The following is a 23619-nucleotide window of genomic DNA, read 5'->3' on the forward strand; positions in this document are numbered from 1 at the left end:
AAATGTATATCCCAGTAGGCTGAAAATTGGGGCCACACAATGGTTAGCTAAGTTAGCACATGTAGCTAAGTAGTAGGGAGTAAAGTAAGTAAAACCTGGTGTGTTCTTAGTTGTGGGTCAGCCAAAGGCAATGCAAGGCTAAAGTGTGACACTCGGCAACAGGAGAGCCCTTTGAACCCCTGTTCTACCCCTCATCCCCACCCCACTTTCCCTCCCCTTTCCTCCCCCATACCCCTGGCCTGTGCACGGGATTGTAGCGCTGCTCAGACTAACATGCGCCCCCCCCTCCCCCCTTGGTGTTTGCATGCAGTCATTGCATCCAGCAGATCCTGGAGGCGGTGCTTCACTGCCATCAAATGGGCGTGGTGCACCGGGACCTGAAGGTGAGTGATGGGGATCACCTTGCTGTCCCTTGAAAGTGTGCTTATATATTTGTGTAAGGGGGTTTGCGGGTGTGTTATTTGTGTAGTCTGTGTACGTCTGATAAGTTGATGGGAAACTGTCTGTGATGTTGTAGGACATAATGTCACTTTCAAGTCCTGAGGAACCAGGGAGGGGTTTGAACCATCACTTTCCTCCTGAAGTCTGATTAAAACATAATTTCTGTATTACTCACTCTACATAATACTATTTAGGTCTATGAAATGGTTGGTTGTATAAGTAGAAAGCCATTCAGAGTCAGGCCAAAGCTCCCTTACCTACTCATAGCCACAGTAGTAACTGTGAGACAAGTCAAATACCACCTCCGACCTTTCTGTGGCTGTGTTCTGCCACACACACCCTCCACCTTCTTTTCCTGTTGTGTAAACACCACTTCCCCCCAGTCTGGGGAAGGTCGGAGGTTTCAAGCATGCCCTGCTGGTCACCCTGGCTGACCAGTACCTCCACTCTTTAATCTTTCTGGAACTGGATTTAGTCATTGCTCAGATGACCCTGTTTTTTTTTTTCGGTCGATGGATCGATCTAAGGTGGCCCAGGAGGATACTTAACCTGACCTCTGGTTCATTTACGAGTCAAACAGCGAGATGTTCCCTATTGATTATCAGACACCCTGTGTGTTTTCATTGCCTCTGTACATGAGTTAATGACCCTCAGTGCTTCGAACATGACAGTTCCTTTTCTGTAAACGACCATCAATTAACTCATGGTGTTGTGACATTTGTTTTGGCTGGTAGCACAGTCTTTTTTAGGGGTGGAAACTGAGAGCCAGTTGCTAATTTTGAACTGGTTTCTTCGAACTGTTGGATTGCTTAATAGATGTCTTTTGTAGACTTCTATACGTATGTCATGTGGTTCATATTACGCTTTGCTCTCAAGGGTTTTTTTACTGAGCAAGAAACTGAAACTCAGCCTTGTTTAATGTGACTGCTGACTGAACTAACGACTAAAATTTGGCTTAATGCAGTGCTTGTGGAAATGTGTCCCCCAAACCACAGATAGAAATCAAACTGCTTCCAGTCCTTTTGCTGTCTCGTCTCGTCTTGTACCCGGTAGCGTTTTTCTGTGTGCATGCCTGTGTCGGTGTCGCATCTTCTGTGATGCACCTCGTCTATGCAAATGTCAGTCCCAGCATTCCAGCAAAGGCGTGTTGTGTTTATCAGAACTGTTGTGGCTCTTTCTTTATTTAGCCGACACGCCTATCTGGTTTCACACCCAAGCGTCGTGGAGCATTTCATCCAATAGGTCATAGTGTGATGACTGAGGACAGCCTGGGTGACAAGATCCCTCAAATTAGGAAGTGGGTTATGGCAGATGAGATGACAACACAGTGAACGGATTTATATCTGTGCCAAAAAAAAAAACAGGGAAAAAAAACAAATTGCTATCTATTGTATTTAATTAGGAATTTTATAGAAAAGCTCTTCTCACAAACTGAGTAAATCATGAGTAAATTCCCAGAGGTCTGTTTATATCCAGGTAAAATGATCCAGTTTCTCTTTCCACACTGCCACAGTCTGCTTTAACTGGAAGTTTAGATCTCCGCAACTTTCTCTTAAGGAGTTAGCCCGGAATGGCGTTGCGGCTCCAGATCCTTTAAAGTCAGGGAAGCTGAAAGGAAGCGAGAAAAGCTGGGCATCATTCCATTTGAAACACCCACTCATGACCTGCTCTCGAAAACAGTTCTCTCTGTCTTCCATGCACCCTCCCTCTCTCCCTGCCCAAACAAAGCAGTTACTAGTCGTCTGTGTGCTCAGCTGCGTGTACATGTCTTAAGTGTTGGTGAGCGCTGAAGAGACGGAGATGGAGAGGGGAGGAGCGCCAGTGTCAAGAAGTGATGGCGATTGTTATGTCTGAACTCACGGCCTGGATGTTTTGCATTGTGTTTATGCACCTTTTTGATAAGAAGCGCTTGCTTCATCAGAATTTCCACCCACATCCGTTTTCACGGATTATCTTACTGCTGCAGTGTTGGCAAGTTCTAACTCTCCCGTTTTACAAAAGAGTAAAGCCTAACCAAGTGGTAGAGCTGGGAGAATGTGATGACACGAGGCAGGCACAGAGCCTTAGGATTACTGGTTCTCTCACTCACAGTCCCTCTCTCTCTCTCTCTGTCATTTCCTTCTCTTTTACTTATGGGCTCAAAGCCCATGAAAGCTCACTTTTAAGTATCTGTGCTTTAAATACACAGAATTCTTTTGCCTCTAAACAAATTAGCTGAGGGGAGAGAGCAGAGGGAGGAAGGCAGAGGATGCTAAGACACGCTGCTGCAATGCAGGGGAGGCAGTGACAGAAATGCAGCCTAAATATAATGTCCTCATTCTCTCCATGCTGCAAGGTAGCTCCGGTGTTGCTGTTCAGCGTGGTGCGTTTCAGGAAACAGCCACGTTAGCTAATTAGAAGAGAAGGAAGATTTGTGTAAGTGGCATTAAGGAGACTTACTTTATTCCCTGAAAGGCATCAGAAAAGTTCTTACGAGTAACAACACTCAGTGGACTTCTGTTCAGTTAATATTCAGGTTAACCAAAACAAGGTAGTTGCATTTTAAAACTGTGCTTTGCATACACCAAACATGAACTGTGATTTCAGATGAAAACCCAGGTCGGTATTTTAGTTTAATACACAAACAATTCTTGGGGGCAGAGCTGCTCTAAAGGTAGATATAATTTTAGTGATAAATCTTAAATGGGCTGAGCCAAATAACTTTTTTTTTTAAAACTATTTTTAATGTAATGTTGGACTGGAGGTCAGCGTAAGGGTAATCTAGGATTGTCAAGCCTAGTCCAGCGCTTAGGCTTTTGACATAGATATATTAATATATGGGTTACCTTGTTCCCAACATTATCAATACCATGGACATCAGTTAATGAAAAAAGTCACAGTGTTTTATATATATTTTTTTATTAAAACTTCTCACCAGAGTGCTTTATTTGTCATTCAGAATTGCCAGTTTCTTTAACAGAGGCGATGATAAAGTGAGATGGAGAGAGATGTAGAGAGAGAACGTGAGAGAGCAGGGGACCGGTGGGGATAGCAGCCCATTATTAGAGCCCTCCTCTGACAGAGAATAATGAGGCTGGTTGCAATATCTGGGCCACAGCGATGGAGCCTATAGACCACAGCACACCGCACGAGGCTAGGACGAGAAAGCACTGCAGACTGACTGAGTTTAACGCTGCTGCAATGTGGACTAACTTTCATTGCATAGCATTTATGTGCCCATGCAAGTTTTATTTAAATTAAATCTATGTCTGTGTTTGGACTGTATGTACTGTATTAAACCCCATTACAGACTTGCAGACGTGCGTGCATAGCTATCTTTTTGTACACTTCATTTCAAAATGTGTGGTAACCTTATTTCTCTCCTCTCCCTCACTTTAGCCAGAGAACCTGCTCCTGGCAAGCAAATGCAAGAACGCCGCAGTGAAACTGGCCGATTTTGGCCTGGCCATCGAGGTGCAGGGCGATCAGCAGGCCTGGTTTGGTAGGTACAGCAGATGCACGAGTGAATCACATGCACATCTCACTTACGTGTTTACCTACGTGTGTAAGCTATAAAGGGGCTCATAATGACTGTAGTGATAGAATGGTGAGTATTTGCAAAAGTTCAAGCTCCTTAACAACTTTAAGAATTTTGCAGTCAAGTTGAGAAAAATGGTAGAGAAAGTACTCAGTGGATCAATGGAAGGTTTATATGACAATAAGATTACATCTCCCTAATTTCAGGTTTATGCTCAGTTATTCTTTGTGTCCGCCCTCGTGTGGTCAAGGAAGAGGAACTACAGAGGAGAGATGTACAGTATGCACCATATAATAGACACTTAGTTTGAAATGTTAGGTGACGTTGCCGGTGCTACCTAGCTGGCATAGTACTGATGCGAGAGTTGCATCCTATTTAATGACAAAGTTGCTCACTTCTTTGTCATCTTTTCAACGACAACTCTGTTGCTGGATCAGTCTCAGATTAGTAGTGTGGCGGCACACTTCCATATCTCACCTGGATCTCCACTACGAACGTCAGTACCCGTCAGTAAGATCTCAGTCCTCTGTGTGGATGAACAGGTCTTAGCTCGATGACGATTATCTTTTATCTGTTGCCTTGAGCATGTCAATCAGTAGTGTGTGTGTGTGTGTGTGTGTGTTTTTACTGCAGGATTTGCTGGCACGCCGGGGTACCTGTCCCCTGAGGTACTGAGGAAGGAGGCATATGGCAAACCTGTGGACATCTGGGCCTGCGGTGAGTTTCACAGAGAGAGACACACTTATTTACACACTTAACGCACATACTGTGTGGCATGTCATAGATAATTATACACAAGGACGGAAACACACTGAAGCACATTTTCTAACAAATCGTGTATTTTTTTGTGTGTGTTTTTGTGTGTGTGTGTCTCAGGGGTGATCCTCTACATCCTGCTGGTGGGTTACCCTCCTTTCTGGGACGAGGACCAGCACAAGCTGTACCAGCAGATCAAGGCTGGGGCTTACGATGTGAGTCTCCTCACCTCTCCTCTCCCCTCCCCTCCTCTCCCCTCCTTTCTTCACCTCACCTCTCCTCTCCTCTCCTCTCCTCACCTCTCCCCTCTTCTTCTCTCCTCTCCTTTCCTCACCTCTCCTCTCCTCACCTCTCCTCTCCCTTCCTCTCCTCTCCCCTCCTCTCCTCTCCTTTATTCACCTCACCTCTCCTCACCTCTCCTCTCCTCTCCTCTCCCCTCTTCTCCTCTCCCCTCCTCTCCTCTCCCCTCCTCTCCTCTCCTTTATTCACCTCACCTCTCCTCTCCTCTCCTCTCCTCTCCTCACTTCTCCTTTCCTCACCTCTCCTCTCCTCTCCTTTCTTCACCTCACCTCTCCTTTCCTCACCTCTCCTCACCTTTCCTCTCATCTCCTCTCCTCTCCCCTCCCCTCCCCTCCCCTCCTCTCCTCTCCCCTCCCCTCCCCTCCCCTCCTCTCCTCTCCCCTCCTCTCCTCTCCTTTATTCACCTCACCTCTCCTCTCCTCTCCTCTCCTTTATTCACCTCACCTCTCCTCTCCTCACTTCTCCTTTCCTCACCTCTCCTCTCCTCTCCTTTCTTCACCTCACCTCTCCTTTCCTCACCTCACCTCACCTCTCCTCTCACCTCTCCTCTCCCCTCCTCTCCTCTCCTCTCCTCTCCTCTCCCCTCCTCTCCCTTCCTCTCCTCTCCTTTCTTCACCTCACCTCTCCTCTCCTCTCCCCTCCTCTCCTCTTCTCTCCTCTCCTCTCCTCTCCTCCCCTCTCCTCTCCTGCTCTCTCATGTCTCCCCTCCTGCTGTAATGCCCTCCCCTCTCCTCCCACTGCCCTCGTTCCTTTTTGGCAGCGGTTACGTAACTCAGTCACCTCATTCATATTTCAGGGGGTGCAAGAGAGGGAGCCTCACCTTAGATCACATTCAGCTCCATGCCAAGCAGAGAGAGAGGCTGACTGACTCTCTGGCAGTGATTCTGGGCTCACAGGGCAAAGACCTCGACATTTATGCCTGAACACAACAGGACCTGATGGGCTTAAAAAATTCTTAACAAATTGCCAGGGGCTGTGCTCGGACTGGCCTTCTGATGCTGTTGGAAAACACACCAACAGCATCGGGGGGGGACGTGGTGCACTGTGGGTAAAATGCACTGCCAACATCCCGGGCAGTGTAGACAGTGCAGCTTTTATCTGTTCTCTATATGTTAGAGACAAATGTCAAATGCAGTAAATGGTACGCGTGACAGAGGACGTCAGATATCCTGTCAGTAAATGTGAAGATGTGTGGTTCTGTTTGCCCCTCCAGTTCCCTTCCCCAGAGTGGGACACAGTCACCCCAGAGGCCAAAAACCTGATCAACCAGATGCTGACCATCAATCCAGCCAAGAGGATCACTGCTCAGGAGGCCCTCAAGCACCCATGGGTCTGCGTAAGTGTCCCCTGCTTGGGACGGACAAGCAGACGGCTGTTATTTTTCCACACATCTAGTTAAGCTGCTGGACGCCCACTTTGATTTCTTCTTGTCTTTTTCTTCCCGCCCCTCCTAAACTTCCTTCTGTTTGCCCTCTTCATCCTTCTCCTCTCCTCTTCCTGCTCTTCCTTTTCCCAGCAACGATCCACAGTGGCATCTATGATGCACAGACAGGAGACCGTGGAGTGCCTGAAGAAATTCAATGCCAGGAGGAAACTCAAGGTCTGTTTGCAAGCTCACCTCCTCCCACATCTTCCTCTTCTGCTGTAAAACAGGAGAAAGCTGCTTTATTCTGTAATATCTTTTCCATCATTTTGGAGTCCCCAAAGCATTGCAAAGAGATATTTACACTCTACTTTTTTTTTCCCCATAATGTTTGTGATCTGTTCATTTAAAATCAGATTGAAGTCACTCAAGGCATAATTATCAGCAAAATGGACTGAATTATAAAATATAAAAATATGTTTAATGGAGAGGGCATATGTATTAATGCTTTCTCACAGACTCCCACCTTTCCTACATGCGTAGCTTCCTTTCTATGCTGATTTATTGTTGACATTTTGTGTGGATACAACAGCTTAGCCGGTGGAGTATGTAACTGTTACCCTGCTGCTTTTGGCCAGTCTTGGCATGGCTCAAATACCAGCACATGGGAAACTGGAAGCAGAAACACAGGTGGCTACAGGCAAATGTTGGACCATTCAACCGACATGTCATCAGCATGAGCCAGTTGTCTCGGGCTTTTCGCCTTTTAAATGAAATGGACCCTGGCAAGGTTGGACATTCAGATCCACGGCAAAGAGCAAGAATTTTATAAAAGCACATGGATTACACACTATAATATTTTAAACACAAGTGAAACAATCAAAAATCATCTGTTGAATTGTGCAAAACAAATCATATATCAGCCGGAGGCCTTTTATGTGCTAAACCCCGTTTAAAAATCTTTTGAAAAAATCTTAGGAAATGTTATAAAGTCACTAACAAAATTAGACAGAACAGGATGAGAGAAAGTGGGTTTAACAGAGGAAGTACGAAACACCTTTTGATCAGACAACTGGAGCAACATTTAATGTCACAGACTGACATCTCTAAAACTGTAAAGGTGAATCTGATGTGATTTTTTTTTTTCTTTACATGAGCTTAAAAGGATCTGACTGGAGCTGCTATAACAGTGTAGTCAGACGGTGGGGCGTCATCTCTGCAGCTAACAAATACAAATAAACATGTTCCAAAATCATATCTAGCACTGACAGAAATTGTTTTGAGCAGCAAACTTGAAAGCTGTAAATCCCTTGAATATAATTTTCTCGACTGCAGGATACATCATTCAGGGACAGAGATCGGTTAAATGGATGTTTATTTGTATAAAAATGCTCCTGTTGTTTGTTTTCTTCTCAGGGGGCCATTCTTACTACCATGCTGGTTTCTCGAAATTTCTCTGGTAAGTGTTGCCTGGACATAATTCATGTATCCCCCATTGCTGTAAACCCACCATTCATATCTGTGAACCAATGTCAGTCAATATGTAGTTTATGTAGAAATGCTAAATACAGGGATTTTATTGTCTGCATGCCAATTATATTGATAAATGCAAATACTTAAGGACTGAGGGGGGACCAAAATGTTTTTTTTTTTTTTATTGTAAGAAAATCTTTTACTGTCAGTTTAGTTTGAAGAACATGCCACCATTTCTTAGGGACTCACTCAAACCTGACTTATCCAATGTAACTGCTGAGGATCCAAGCTGATCGCTGCCTCTGCAAACCTTTTCCAGCCACCTTTAAGGCCTACAAGGGGCCTGAGTATTTGGCGTGTCATTTTAAAGTAGGAAATACATAAGAGACACAATCAGAGTTTCAGCCAAAATGGTGGCATGTGCCTTATAAACTCTGGTAACAGTAAACATTCAGTGACAGATCCAGTTGTCTCCTTTGACCGAAGAGATATATTTTATTATAAGGTTTACAGAGCATGATTTCAAAGCAAGCAAAATCACATCTTCATTTCATCTCAGTGCAACTTCAGTGTTTCCCTCATTTTTATTGAAGTGACATTTGGGACCCAAAAGCTTTAATTTTCACACTAACTGAGCAGCAAAGGTCAGCTGTCAGATTTTTAGCTTATTTTAAACACAACCGCCTTGTTTTCCGCCCGTTTTCATTATCTGATGTCTGAGCTGATTCGAAAGCTCCATGCTGACAGTAACTATACCAAGCTTTCACACTTTTCTGTAAATATCCTCACTGCATGACAGTTCAACACCCAAGCCCTTTGAATGTGAAGCACAAGTGGTAAAAATAGAGTTGAAAATAATTTAGGCTGTGTATTTTAAACACGGGGAAACACTGAATTTGATCAGCAAGCCGTGGACGTGTTTGTGTCTGTGTACTTGTCCTTGTATTTGTGTATATTTCTGTGCTAGATGACACTTTTTCAAAGGTTTAACATGGATTCAAATTCTCTGCTGTAATTTAAGCTAGACAGTAGACAACATTTTTGTGCCTCAGAGACTCTTTCACAAATTACTTTCTTTAGTCAGGAATCAAACCTCTTTTTCCTAATTTAGTTTATAAACAGCGAGATTCAAAAATTCAAGATTTCCCCATAAAAATGATTTATCAGTTGATTTATCAGAGACCTTTTCAGCACTATTGTGGTCAGTGAAATGACAGCTCGTCGTCAATGAACAATCTCACCAGCAAGCAGCAAGGAGTCAGAATTAGTATGCAAGAACTTTTAGGTCTGGACTAAGACAACTTGTAAAATGGGTGACCTTCGACTTTGGGAGTCATATTTTTGGGGGAATCCAAACCTACTGTGTTCGGTTGTACTGTGTTCAAGTACAGTATATGTGTGTTTTGCATATATAGATGTATGCGTGTGTCTGAGTGATGTTTGCGTGTGTGTGTGTGTGTGTGTGTGTGTGTGTGAGCTTGCTGCTTCAGTAAACATGACTCACAGCTGCCGCTCTGACACTGTAAGCTTCGCAATGGGAAGTGGTCTGAACATCCACTGAACACCCAGCTCTTTAACTCCCACACACACACACGCACACACACACGCGCGCGCACACACACACACACACTGACCCAGGTGTGTGGCCTGGCTGTGTCACCTCTCTCACCATCACCTTTTTCTCTTGCTCTCTTTCCGTTTCTTAGGAAGCAGTAATCCATAATAATCATCAGCTAAACAAAGTATAAAAATAAGAGGCAGACCTTCAGTGAGACGTTGCTGTGGCACATTGCATCAGCGCAAAAGCCAGCATCAGTGCTTTATGCAATGGGTTACTATATTCTCATCATATATTATGAATCATCTGTTACACAGCTCAGTGCATCATCGTCCTTATGCTAGCACAGAGGCGGCTCTATTTGCCTCCATATGCTGATGTAATGTCTTGTGGTAGTCATTCCATATGAGGTTTACAGAGATGAAGTTCAGGTTTAAATAAAGTTTTAAATTTTAGAATCATATGTCGCTTTGCTTTAAATGTGTTGAATTTCCTTCAAGGTAAAATAGTAGCACAGTGCCTTTAGCTGACAGTTATAAAGGTCAGTGAGCAAATCTAACATTTATATTAACGTCTGCTGACTAAATCCTGTATCATCATCATCACCATCACCATCATCATCATCATCCTAACAATAACGCTGTTTTCAGGTATACGTAGAGACAAAATTCAAGCGTCAGAGAGTCTCAGATGAGAGTGAAGGTTTGATTCTCTCCCTGATGTTTTTCTCTGGTGAGCCTTCAGCCAGAGCAGCGGATTCATATGTGACAGTGGTTGTGTCACAGCCAAATAATGTCAGTGGTTTGTTGTGTATTTGTATTAATCCCACTTCTCTAAACTAATGAGCCCTGTGTGTCTCACCCTCTCTCTCTCTCCCTCTGTCCCCACCCTGCCCATCTTCCTCCTGCTGTGTCTCTGACTCACCACCTCCCCTCACCTCCTTTTCTTTTACCCCTCTTTCTAAATGTCACTCCACCCCTTTCTCCATCTTTACCCCCTGCTCCTGTTCACCTCTGTCTCTCCTTTCCTTCCTCCTTGCCTTGTTACTGTATTTCGTCATGTGTGACTGGGTATTGGACTCTTTAACAGTGGGCAGCAGGCAGACCACCGCTCCAGCCTCTGTCACTGCGGCCGCAGCAGCGGTGGCTGCAGCCGCCGGCACCACCGCAGGGCTGGTGGAACAAGGTAGCATGGTGGCTCACCCAGGGCATGCCACCCCTCTCCCCCTCCCCCTTGTCTGTCGCTGTATTTTACTCTTTATCCCTCCTCTTCCTCTTCTTCTGTTTCCCCTCTTTCACTTTTCTCTGCCTCCTCCCTCCCTCCTTCCTCAGCATGGGAGCTCAGAGCATGATGGCTGACCACAGTGCTAACTACACCTTCCATCAACTCATCCGCAGCAGCATTAGCTATGTTTCCATTGAGCAGGTTTTGTGCAACATTGTGATGCACGCAAAAAATAAAATAGAACTAAGTGTCAAGTGTTAATCAGAAATTTTCGGCATTAATGGAGATGTTATCGTGAATATTTACATCTACCTACGTAATGTTTTTATCATCATTCTGAAATGATATGAAGAATGGAAACCCAGCTACTGCTGTCATTTCCCATTTCACCATTTCTGTCACCTCCCGTCTGAGACTTTGGCTGCAGCACCTATCACTGCGCTGTCATCGCCGCTGACCCACGTTCATCCTCTCATTTTCATCTCTGGAAACCACCACAGAGCATGGCCTCGACTCAGCCAATCTGCAGATCTGTCTCTTTTTTTCTTCTCACTTTTCTGTCACCTCACCTCTGTCACATCACCACTCCGTTTTACCCCATTTCCTTTTCATGTATTCTGTCATTTCCACCTCTTGACACTGTTGTCTCTCAGGTCACCTCATATTTTTCTACAACTCCATCAGCACCACTCCCACTTTCCCTCCTTCCACCATAATTTCATATCTCACTTTTCCCCTCCTCACTCCTCTTTCCCTTTCTCTTCTTTTCTCTGTCTGACAATGACACTGGAAAGTTCACCCCTGTAATTTTAAGGATGGAACTGCCCGGGAGCTGTTGGTGAATGCTGCATGGGGCACTGGACTGGTGCATGCGCTGCAACATTGGGGGATTGTGGTGCATGGTGAACACTGCGGAAGATGCAAGACTGGGCTGGTTCTCATGAAGTCAAAAGCCCTCGCAGCTGTGGCTTTTCTATTTTTGCTATTTATCCTTTCATGCATTGAGGATACATCATAGTAGCCCAGTGACTGAGCTGTAAGCTGAGCTGTAGCTTCTACATAGTCCACATACTGTAAATGTAGCTCAGACGTTCAATGCTCAGAATCCAAGCAATGCAAAGTCAATGGAAATGTATGATTAGGAGCAATTTTGCCCGGGGCGTTACGAGTTGATGAAAAAAAATTGCCTGCACAAGTTGAAAATGTTTCAGCTTGAGCAAAAAATGATCACTTATCTGGGGGCTTTAGGTATAAACGTGCAGAGATGAGGAAAAACCAAAGAGAAATTACAGAAAGAGCTGAAGTTTCTGGTGAATTTGAAGTCTGACCTGAGCCCAAACACACACACACAGTCAGTGCGTCCGTTACTAGCTATCTTGCAGCTATCATCTCTATGGTTGGCTCGCCGGGTGATTGTGGTGAATCTTCAGACTGTCAAATCTTTAAACAGACTGTGTGGTGATCAAACTTGTACAATTGGCAAAAAGGCAAAAAAAATTGCTTCGCCTTCTGCTGAAACACACTGTTCAACTTCAAAAGAAACCGGCGACAGCCACAGCTGATGTTCTGAAAGTTTTAAAACTGATTTAGACCATTTTTAGAGGGTCTCAAAATCAAACTTGCTGCAACACTGACATCCTGTTGCCATATGAACATGTTGAGGCTGACCTTAATAGCAAACAGTTGCCTCTTTACATTTGCAGCTGACGCAGAACAACATGGTCATCCCCTGAGAGACTTATTTCTGCCCCCGACAAATGTAAATCTAATATTTACTTGCCTTTAGCTGTTGTTGGGTCAGAGAAATATCTAGCGTGCTACATCCTTGACTGCTTTCACCCATGAGCTCATCTTCTCTGATCTCGTTTGCTGCAAAAGGCTGTTTGCGCTTTTATATGGTAGCTGTTTTTTTTAAAAAAAAAAGTTTATTTGAAGAATATTAAAGCTGTTAGACCCAAAATGTCAAATGCCAAAACATTCTTTTGGAGACCTACAGTGTATGTTGCCGACATCTTTCTAGGTCTGTTTATTAGAACCATTGGACGAGTTGCTCAGTAGCATACATGTGAATTGTAAGAGCAGTCGCTTCTGAGGGCACTTTAATGAAAGTGAACCCAACCGAATGTGTGTGTTCTGGGCGTGCAGAAATTCACCGCAGGCATAAATGACAAAGAGCTGCACATGACAGTCTAGCATTGAGCTAAGGAGACAGAAGTAGTGGCAGTGTCCTTGTTTCTGTGGCCCAGTGGGACTCCACAGTCCTCTCCGTGTCCCTCAGCCTCCACTAGGGTCCAATCAAATATTTATAGTGGGCTGCCTCCCCCTATCAGCCTCACTCTACCTCACTGGCTTACCGGAGACTCTATCTTGTATATTCATGCACACAAATACAATCACCGTCTCCTAGACCTCATCCTGCCCTCATTCAGGAATAATCTGTCCAGCACCTGACTTTTGGCTTGTGTGATCACCACTGAATCTTCATGTGAGTCCGTGCCCATCCTTGCTTCGCTCTTGCAGTGGTGCATCTTGCGTGTTTCTAGCAGGAATTTATCAGTGATGCTTTTGATTTAATCTCTTCCTCCTCCTCTCTCTTCTTGCTTCATGTGTAATTTGTGGCAAGGTAAGGAGCACCCATAGCTTCTTCACCTTCTGTTTGAATTAAGATACCTTTGACTTTTTTTCAGGTTTGCCCAGAGATTTCATCTTCCTCACTGGAATCTAAGCCATTTTTAGCAACTTTTTTTTTTTTTTTTTTAGAAGATCCAGTTTTCCAATTTGACAGAATAATGGTATTTGGAAAGAACACAGTGAAATACGCTCATCACTTTCATTCCTCCTTTCCTTACTCTCCTTCTCTGCTCTCCTTTCATATCCTTTCCTCCTCTCTGCCAAGCCATCAGAGAATATGAGAGTGAACTTGACACTATTCTGACCCCATTTCTTCTCCTCAGTAACAACCAGCCTTTGGAAGGAGACTGAGGAAGAACAGCACAACAATAAACCATGCACATCCATGCCACTCTCACATCCCTCGAGATTATGTAGTGCTTCTTTATCACTTCCTCTTGCTCCGTCCTTGACTGCTGAATATGCAAACCTCACTTCAAGCATGAGATACAATATCACTGAGGCAGAAAAGTTAAAAAGAAAGCTCAGACAAAAAGACGGTGGTAATGTATTCTACATGCCGTGTCTCCCTTTTATCGGTCTGCCTCGATCATTGTCTCCCGCTCCAAGTTATATCTTAAAAAGTCATCTTGTAAGGATGAGGGGTTTTTTTTCCAGGTCGCTGCTCGACTTTGAAGTGCCCCCCCCCCCCCCCCCCCCCCCCCCTTTTTGATTGGACCTTTGTTTCTCTTAAGAACTCAGTCATGGAATTCAGGCTTCTGTTGAAAATCCAGTGCTCTCTGGCTTGGAACATGTTTGGAAGTGGAAGTGAGAAATTCAGAGAGGAGCTACAGTATGTCTCATGCTCAGAGAGACAGGAAAGAGGCAGGGAGAAAGAAAGAAAGAAAGAAAGAAAAAAAATCCCAGACCGCCAGAAATAGTGTTTTATGTAATGTGGCTGGCTGCTGATGTGATTGAATCTGATTAGACCTGAAATTGCACTCAGCCCCTTTAAAAAGTCCCAGTAAGGATTACATCTATGGGAGCAAGAGAGGGCGAGGGGGGAGTCTGGGACTTGAACTGGCAAGTGATAGGCACTGTTACCTCACCAAATTAATCTTGCTAGTTTGTTCTTTACCATGTCGTCTTATTATTATAGAACAGACAGATTATTGTTGTTCAGTCATAGTATGGATGTCTTCAAATGACATCAAATGATCTTGTTGCCCCTTGATGTAGTAATGCCTTCAGTAACACTCCATATCAGTGGAGTCTACCCTGATGTAGACTTTGTAATGATAATTTTAAGAATCTAATGTAAACAACGTGCGTGAAAATCGTATCTGTCCTGATATAACGAGGACACGTTTTCACTTTCGCTTTTTAAAAAAAATCTTTTTCTTGCTTTAATAGAGAAAAAGGTTGTGCCATGGAGAAATCAAAACAATATTTCTGCCGGAGACGTATAATAATCCACCAAAATGGGGAATGTAAAACTCATTACTTCCTGTATGCCTGAAGTCCTTTTACGGTGTGCGTGTGTCCGCGGTTGGAGCTGTATAATCCCAGCCTGTCTGTGGAGGCATTTTTGGTATCAACTTTTAATCAGGAAACATACACTGAATTTGCTCGTCCGATCTCACTTCCAAGTCAAAATCTGGTGTCTTGTTAGTGTTAATCCTCTGTCTACATCCTCACAGACACACCCACAGCCTCCAACAACACTAACATCACAGAGAGTCTGGCTCTTACTCTGGGGCCCCTCTGGGTGAACATGTATTTGTCTAATGCAATCGGACCACCTTGCTTTAGCAGTGCAGTCATGGTAAATGCCCTGCGGACCATCTTCTGTTGTCTGCACGCAGTTTCCACTGTTGTAAGGGATTATGGGTATTACACTTATCAGAGGGCCGTGTCTACGGTATCATTCTTCCACTCCTACCCCCCTCCCTCACCCCCCCCTTCCTCATTACCCTTCATTAGAGAGCAGACTGAAGACTAATCCTCCATAAGGCCCCCACAGAGTTCCTCAAGGCAGGGCTTACTGTTGGGTTTAGATGGCTGCCGTGCGAGGCAGCCATCTTTGTTTTGGCTTCCTCACGGCCACGAGGGGACCTTGGCACAAGAATCGATGTGAAACAATGAACTGGAGTACATTTTTATTTTCACTGTCAAAGCTTTGGGTTCGAACACGAAAGCCGCTGTACCGTGTAGCTACTCGTAAGACAAATTAGATGGGGATGAGTATTGGGTTTGAAGGCAACGCTGTAATAGTTCCCAGTCCATCAGGACAACTAGATTTTGTCTTTAGCACCAAACACCTTGAGACCTAGGCTGTACATTCTTAGATCTGTTAAAGCCCTTACATCACTCTAATGCACCTATCTAGTGGAACTAGTGATTTTCAATTACTTTACAGATCGTGTGATTGCATAATGAGCTTGGTTCTGTATTATTTGCTGGCAGGGGCAAAACGGTTGTTATTTTTAGAAGGTATCTTGGCTGCACATCATCACTAGAAGGAAAAAAGCATGAATGCGTGGATAGCAACACACACCAGTACCCGATTATTCCATCATAATTTGATCTAACCATCATTTGTGAGAAATTACACACCACGTTGTTTGAAAAGACTGGAAACGGCGACTCGGTTGGACGCAGCTTTACAATCACGTCTGTTCGAGCAACTGAACAAAAGCCTCACGCAGGTTTAAATAAATCCAGTTTTGCCAAATTAATCAAACTTAATTGGAGGGACATGCTGCTTTTGTGCGGAAAGAGGATCAGCGGGTTGTGAGGGAATGACTGATGGATTACTCATACCCATTCCTGCTATCTGTTGACTTCTGCAGGTAGCAGGGTTGCATAGGTGGACAAGTTACAGTGCTGTAAAATAAACACTTTATCAGGAAGGTGCTAAGGTGTCCTTTCTCTTTGAGAATCCGCTTACCACAGCTACTGCGATTTTCCTACAGGGGTCAATAGCAAACATTATTTCACAAAGTCAAATGAATGTGATCTCTGAAGGCTTTAATGTAGGTTAAAGACGTAGCAGATACTGAGCATCGCTGATAAACAGTGAGTCATTGTTGCTGTACCTTCCTGTTTCTGCTCATTTTCCCCTCTGACTGAGTATTTTTGCCTGTGCTTGTCATTGCAGCAGCTAAGACCTTGCTCAACAAAAAGGCAGATGTCAAGGTAAGGGCCATCACACTCTTCACACAGTATTCCTCCTTCCTCTCTCTCTTCTCTCCTTTACTTAATTTTCCGGAGCTACAAACTCCTTCCTCTTCAGCCTCTTTGCTGCTTTTCTCAGCTCCACCGTTTGCATCTTTCTGGCTAATCTCACTTTTACCTGCTGTAGCTCTCGTTTCTTAACAATTGAATGTGTGTGTTTCTCATTAATTGTGTGTCTCATGTCGTGTGTGTCGTGATCTCATTGGATGTGTTATTTCTTGTGTTGCATTAGGGCTGCTGGATTTCATATGGCACACCATTTTGGGTGTTTAAAGTAAAGATATCCACAGAAAAAAACAGTGAAAAGCCACAGCCCTACTCTGAGTGTGTATCTGTGGACACGTGTCTGTAGACATATGTTTGTGTACGTGTTTTGTTTTTTGTGTATGTGCATGTATCAGCCTGCGTGTGGCTTGCCAGTGCACAAGCCTCAAGTAGCACATCCCTCTGAAAGCACCCTTTATTTTGGTTTGGCATTATTCAGCTTATTGCCACCTCTCCATCTCCATTATTAAATGTAACCATCTGTCGGCCCTCCCCGTTCGTTTTTCTTTTCATCACTTCCTCTCCCTCTCATCCATCCATTTCTCTTCTCTTCCTCCTCTTTCAAGCGCTTCCTTTTTCCTGCTCACCCCATCTGGTCTTTAACCCCACATTCCTGCTCGTCCTTTAATGAAGATCTCTCACCATCCCACGCTCGTGCATACACACATTACAGTAACACATCCCACACACGGCTTCCATGAATGCGTCTGTATGTACAGCGTGCATGCACGATAGTGGTGCGACAAAGCGTGGAACATGGTGTACATGCACATGAACGCGTTTGCTTCACAGCGTTGTACATTGTGTTTGGCAGAGCTTTGTGCACGTACACGTGGACATACAGGTGTGTGTGTCTCCGTACACGTAAATGTGGCTGTGTGTGTGTGTGAATGCATCACATTTGTTTGTCAAGAGAATGAAAGCGCAAATGGGGGTGTTAGAATGCCTGCACATAGAGTGTGCGTAAGCGTGGGTGTCCGCATGTGTGGTTCGCTCATGTGCATGTGCAGCAGTGCGTATGTGTGTGTGAGTGTGTGTGTGTGTGAGTGCCCCCCACCCCCCGCCCCCCTCCTCCCTGCTCAGTCGGTTCAGCAGGGAATGTGACTCCGGTTCCAGGAATAGCTGCCAGTCTGGACCCTGGAAACTCAGACGACAGAAATAGACGCTTACTTCCACTGCGGCGCACTCATCGCCTAGCAACAGGCTCCCCACACACACACACTCGCCCCAAACCATTTCTAAAGGCGTCTTCTTCATTTGCTGCCGTCCCTACTTTACTCCTTCCCTCCCTCTTCCCTTGTTCCTCGCCTTTTTCTTCCCGCCACATGTCCTTTTGTTCTCTCGGCGACCCTGGCCTCCTCTCCCCGGCCTCTCCACCTTCCTTTTCTCCAGCTGGTCCATCAATGCGTAATGGCACCTGATGTTTTTCAGCTGTAGCACCTGCTTGGTGCAAGCAGGCGGTCTCACTCTGGCGCTAACTACACACCACCCTCAGCCCCGCACGCTGCCAACAGCAACTGCCCGCAAAAGCCACTCCATTCAGCATTTCATTCAGCGTGGTTACGCTGGTAACACGCTCTGTGTGTGTGTTAATATATCACATGTAGCATTCTTATACAAAACAGACCGACACATTCAGAAGAGTGTAAAAGGGGGCAGATGAGGGTTTCAGGGTATTTCTGGTCTTTACCCACACGTCTGTCCCCAAATTACTGTGCTAATAATTTATTGATGTATAAATGCTCCATTGTGCTACAAGTATTGGGACAGGCATGGTTTTAAATTTAAAATAACTTCTGGGAGAAGGCTTTTGTATTCTGAATAAATTTGCTTGTCTTGCTCTTCTGTTATGCCTCCATCTTGCTCCTTGTTGCCCCAGATGCTCTGAATCTGTTGACAGAAGAACAGTGGGTCACAGTTTTGCAGTCTCGACTCTTCTGTGACCTGCTTCCCACCCTTACGTCCTTTTCCCGATGACTTCCACTTAAACCACTGCTCTTTTCCACCAGCTTTCACCTCCCTACTTTTACAGTAACAAGAGTTAACATCTATGGGTTCTGTGCTCTTCCTTCTTCTGCTTTGTCCAAGGAAAATTCTGATCCAACTTTTTTTTGAAGGACTTTAAGGATTGAAGCCTGCGTTACCGTCAAAGTGCACAGGTTTTGTGACTGTCTTTTGTTCTTTGTAACAGCACATTCACTTGTTGTCATTGATCATTTTACCCCCTCCCCTTCTGCTGTCCATCCATCTGTCCATCCATCAATAAATCCATCCATCAATCGCCTGAGGACAGAAACGCAAGTCCAGCTCTACTGTCCAGTATATGGTGAGCATGCTATTTATGCATTTGCCCAGGCACTCATGTTTTTTCCCTCCCTCTCTCCACTTGTTACCCCATCTATTTGATTTATCCACCTTTCCTCTGCCTTTACTGTGTTTCGCAGGCAGAGTCAAGTCTCCTTCCCTTCACTAACATATCAGCCTGTGCCCGATTCGTGAAACCTTTTTATTAAATCAGCAGTCCGCTGTCATGTCATTGCACTTCCTGGGAATATTGCTCTGGTGCACAAGAAGTGAAGTGTGCGGAAAAGTCAAACTTCACTGACAGGAGATGCCAGGCACAAGTCACAGTGTTGGCCCTTTGCAGAGTGCACTGCCATAAGACTAACTCTGACATTATTCTGAAAATGTAATGGAAGCAGGATGTTTCCATCAGACTTACTCCAGGGATGCTGCTCCAGATCTGTCAGGGGCACACTTTTAGAACAGTCAGCGCTTGTGCTTGTAGTTTTGATACAGAACTCTTTGGTCTTACAAGACAATGTACACACAAACAAAAAGAAATTAACAGTAAATGTATGGAAAGGTGGGAGCATCCTTGTTCCTGGGTCCCCCTTTAAACAGTGACTACAGCACCTCACACTCTTTAAAAAAGTTAATGAAACACTGATTTTCAAAAGCATAAAGAGGAATACTTTTTTTTTTAATTCAGCTAAGTGAATTGGAAGGGAATTTGACCCCTGATTTGTTTCCCTCTTCTCTGGCCTGAGGACCCCCCCCCCCCCCCCCCCCCCCCCCCTTTTTTTCTGTGCACCCACCTTCTCTTCTTCACCTCCTCCTCCTCCTTTGTTCTCCCTGTGCACCGACTCCTTTACCCACCTGGGAAACCACCTGTGGATCCTTTTACCCACTTTCTCCTTCTGTTTTCTTGGAAACATCATTAAATGCTGTAAATTGTGAAGATGTGTCAAACCTTCCCTACATATGACGTTTGTTGTGAGAACTGAATTATGTCACCATGGTCCTGCTTTCAATACATCAAATGTTTTGGATGTCAACAGTTGTCTCCACCCCCGGTGAACTCTGGTCCGGACTGCTGTCATCATGCAGTTTTTTTTTTTAAACGCGAGTTGATACTGCAGACAAGCTTTGAGTAAGACAGCCCGCCGGCTAATCATGACTTTGATGAGGAATAAATTTCCTGTTTCTGCCCGTGCGCAGAGGCAGTGACGTGATGGCTGATGGCAACTTTGGTCGTTTTAATGTGTGGGTGTTTGTTTGGACACGGGTGCATGTGAGTTTACTGTATGTGTGTGTGTGTTTGAAATGTTTGTGTGTCAGCTTATTGTCAGCTTACACCAGCTTTTATTTTCATGCCTGTTTTGTATGTGTATGCATTGTGTTATGTCTTTGCGCTTGGGTGTGCTGACGTATAAGCTCTCTCCTCTCCTTTCCTCTCTTCTCCTCTCTTCTCCTTTCCTCTCCTCTCCTCTCTTCTCCTTTCATTTCCTCTCCTCTCTTGTGTAAGCCCAGTGGCTTACAGAATTCATATTATGGTTAAAGTATGGACACACACACACACACACATACACACACACACACCCATCCATGAATGTAGTTTATGTTGTTGGTCCAGGTCCAGGTCATGTTTAATGACTCCTTAAGTATATTAGAACTGAAACGATTAGTTGATTGATCAGTTAGTCGATAGAAAATGCAGACTACTTAAAGCATACTCCTCATTTTCTGCTTTCCTTTGTATCGCGGTAAATATCTTTAGGTTTTAAACAGTTGGTCGGACAAAGCAAACTTTTTGAAGATGGTGCCATCAACTCTGCAAAGTTGTCAAGATCTTTTTTCAGTTTCATAGCTAATCAGTAAATAAAAAAATAACCGTCAGATTAATTGATAATGAAAATAATCATTAGTTGCAGCCCTAAATTATAATATTCGAGAATATTCCAGCAAGTAATGATGAAAAAGTGAAATAAATGTAAGTAAATTGACTTTTATTTCACATTGCACTTAAATAAATAATGCCTTTATCTTCACCTCTGGTTTTTGTAAGTATGTTTTATACATATGATTATGAAACAAGTATTAATGTGGAATTAAAATGCCTTAAATTTAAATATGTGAACCCTGCAGAAACCCTGTCCTCCTTAAATTTTGTTGCCATTGAAGCTGCCTGAAATTCTCACATCTCTTTGCCAGATTTTTAACATTCATACCACATGATGGCTTAATGGGGCATTAAATAATCCCCGACTTCTCTTGACCTCTATCATTGACTAGTAGAAATGGCTTAGTGTTTCATGATTAAGATTTATGTAATGGTAGCTGAATTCTTAGAGTTAGTCACTTTGGTGATTCTCTTCCACACCCAGGACTTAATTTCTAGTGATTTTTCTTTTTTCGAAGCACGATTACGAATAATGTAATGTAGATTCGATGCAAATATCATTATGATTGAGCCAAGCTATAAAGCACTGGCCGCTCTTTGATGTGTGGTCTTCAAAGGAGCATTTGATAGAGGCTTATAAAGGTGATTCATTACGGCCAAATGGCACAGTTGCAAAGCAGCGGAAGTCACCAGCGACATGATGTCATCACACGTTGTCGCCCGCCGCCTCAGTTTTAAAGCATCCACACTTTACTTTTACCATTACTTTAAACATTTGCACAGTTCTGCATGTTTATCTTACAAAGTCTGTGAGGACACTCAGTTACTCCTTTACTATTATTATTATCTCTTAATTCCATGTTTTTTATTACAGAGCTATTGAAAGCTAAAATTGTAACCTTAAGCCTAAACCCAGACCCGAAATCTGCAGGATGTTTTAGTCACAATGATTTTTTGAGTGAGTTTTAGCACACGCGCACATGCATGGACACACACTCACAAACCCACCTTCTTGCTGTTGTTAACACTCTTGTTGTGTCTCCTCCCTTTCCTCTCCTTTCCTGCACAGCCCCAGACAAACAGCACCAAAAACAGCATAGTCACCAGCCCCAAAGGAAACATCCCTTCACCTGCTCTGGTATTTACCTCCTGACCCTCCCTTCACCTGTGTGTGTATATATGTGTGCGTCCGTCTGTCCCACCGCCTCAGGACCCCTACTTTCAGGCTACCCCTCCTCCCTGTTTCTTCACCTTTGTCTGGTTTTTCCTCCGTGTCCGTGCTTTTGGTTGTGGTTGATTTTTGCCTAGGTTTTAAACCAGCAGGTAGCGTCAGGAAACTTTTCCCCACGGCAGGTGGGGAACCTATGTGACTTGCACTGGGGTTGATATTGTGCTGCCATTGTCATTTTCTGCGTCAGTGAAAGTTTGCCAAACAGGAACAGACAGCCAGTGCCTGCTGGGACTGTCAGTGCGATTTACCCCCTCCTTCCTATTTATGCCTCTGCAGAGAAGCAGTTCCCCACCGCGTGAGCGTCACAGTCCAAAGGTCTACAGATTGTACTTCCAGCCAAATAGCACACCAGCTGATTTCAGAGATGAATTCCTCCTCTTCTGTTGATGGTGTGAAAATCAGTGAAATCAGCTGATTGGCTGGAATGAAAACCTGTGGGCTCTTGGGCTCCTGGCACATGGTCACACAAACCACAAGTTATTTGTTATTTATTTTCTCTTCTTGATCTGTGCGGACGTGATATATGAAGTGCCATTTACATCTATCTGTGTAGACATGGGAACTGATGCATTTCATTATTTCCAGTTATTTGCAGCCACTTTCACTTATGAATCTGTTAAAATAAGATCACCCAACAACACACTCTCATGAAAGGACATTGTAGTGGTTTTGGATATTTTGCAGAATCATTGCTGCATAGGGTCATCAATTAGAGATCTCCACCTTTGATTTAAAAAAAAAAAAAAAAAAAGATCTGCATCCTCGCTCTGTTTTTTTGTCACTCAAATTATCTAGAGTGTTGCATGAATGCTCTGCTAATCATTCAGGGTGAAGTGCTACAGGAGGTGACAGTTTCATAACACGTACTCTCTCCTTTTTGCCAAACTGTGTTCTCCACTCCAGGCCGCTCTCTGTCATTTAAATAACTCATTTTTGGAAACAGTTTAAAGTTGATAACTAAGAGTTCATGTTTGTGTCCTGATTCTGATTCTCTTAATGGACACTGTCCTGTGAGCAAACACGTTTGATTAATGAAATCAAATCTTTGCAGTTGTAGTCCAGTAAGTGAGTTATATTTGCAAGGTTGTGTCAGAGCATAACGTTTCTGACATTGTTTTCTACTGGACATTATTAAGCCAGAATAGCACATTATATCATGCCATTTATATAATCAGGCCAGTAGCCACACTCAATCATAAATGACTGGCAACCGAGTCCTAGATGCCACAGAAATGATCTCACACACTTAGACATGAAACACAGCTGAGGACTTGGGCAAGTTTGGGTTTGCTCCTTGGCACTCCTACACACTAAATATAGCTTTGTCACACTGGCTATACAAAGTTGCCTCTAAACGTGTAATGATAATATCTACAGTCACACACACAACAGTTTCGGCAGCCCTGGGCACATTACACATTTGAAAAGTGAAGAAGTGAGTACTACTGCTGCAGAAAATGTTAATGCACTTTTTATTACTTTTCTATTTCATGAACACAAAAAAAAAATGTGGCAAAAATCTGGATACCATCCTGAGATAGTACTTAGTCACACCCCTTTACTAGCTATCATAGCTTGCAAATTCTTTTGTAGCTGGCCAGCAAAGAGTAAATATTGAGGTAACCCAGTGCTCATTCTGGTATCTTGGGTATTACCTGTTGACCGTGTGAATCACTAGCAG

At 44.0% G+C, this 23619-nt stretch overlaps 1 protein-coding gene across 14 annotated transcripts in view; it reads left to right on the plus strand.

Moving 5' to 3' along the window:
• Positions 1-23619, plus strand: part of camk2b1 (calcium/calmodulin-dependent protein kinase (CaM kinase) II beta 1) — a 66654-nt gene that overhangs the window by 24532 nt on the left and 18503 nt on the right. For 2 of the 14 annotated variants that reach the window (XM_041042313.1, XM_041042315.1), the window contains exons 6-15: positions 311-383; positions 3820-3922; positions 4592-4675; positions 4835-4929; positions 6228-6350; positions 6531-6614; positions 7794-7836; positions 10498-10593; positions 16403-16440; positions 21777-21845. In XM_041042313.1, coding sequence (XP_040898247.1) covers positions 311-383; positions 3820-3922; positions 4592-4675; positions 4835-4929; positions 6228-6350; positions 6531-6614; positions 7794-7836; positions 10498-10593; positions 16403-16440; positions 21777-21845 — 808 coding nt within the window. Of the gene's footprint in view, positions 1-310; positions 384-3819; positions 3923-4591; positions 4676-4834; positions 4930-6227; positions 6351-6530; positions 6615-7793; positions 7837-10497; positions 10594-16402; positions 16441-18817; positions 18851-21776; positions 21846-23619 lie in introns of all 14 variants that reach the window. The other 12 variants (XM_041042322.1, XM_041042325.1, XM_041042318.1 and 9 more) reach the window with 9 other exon arrangements.

Source organism: Toxotes jaculatrix, chromosome 7 (genome assembly GCF_017976425.1).
Source record: "Toxotes jaculatrix isolate fToxJac2 chromosome 7, fToxJac2.pri, whole genome shotgun sequence".
Classification (NCBI taxonomy): Eukaryota; Metazoa; Chordata; class Actinopteri; family Toxotidae; genus Toxotes; species Toxotes jaculatrix.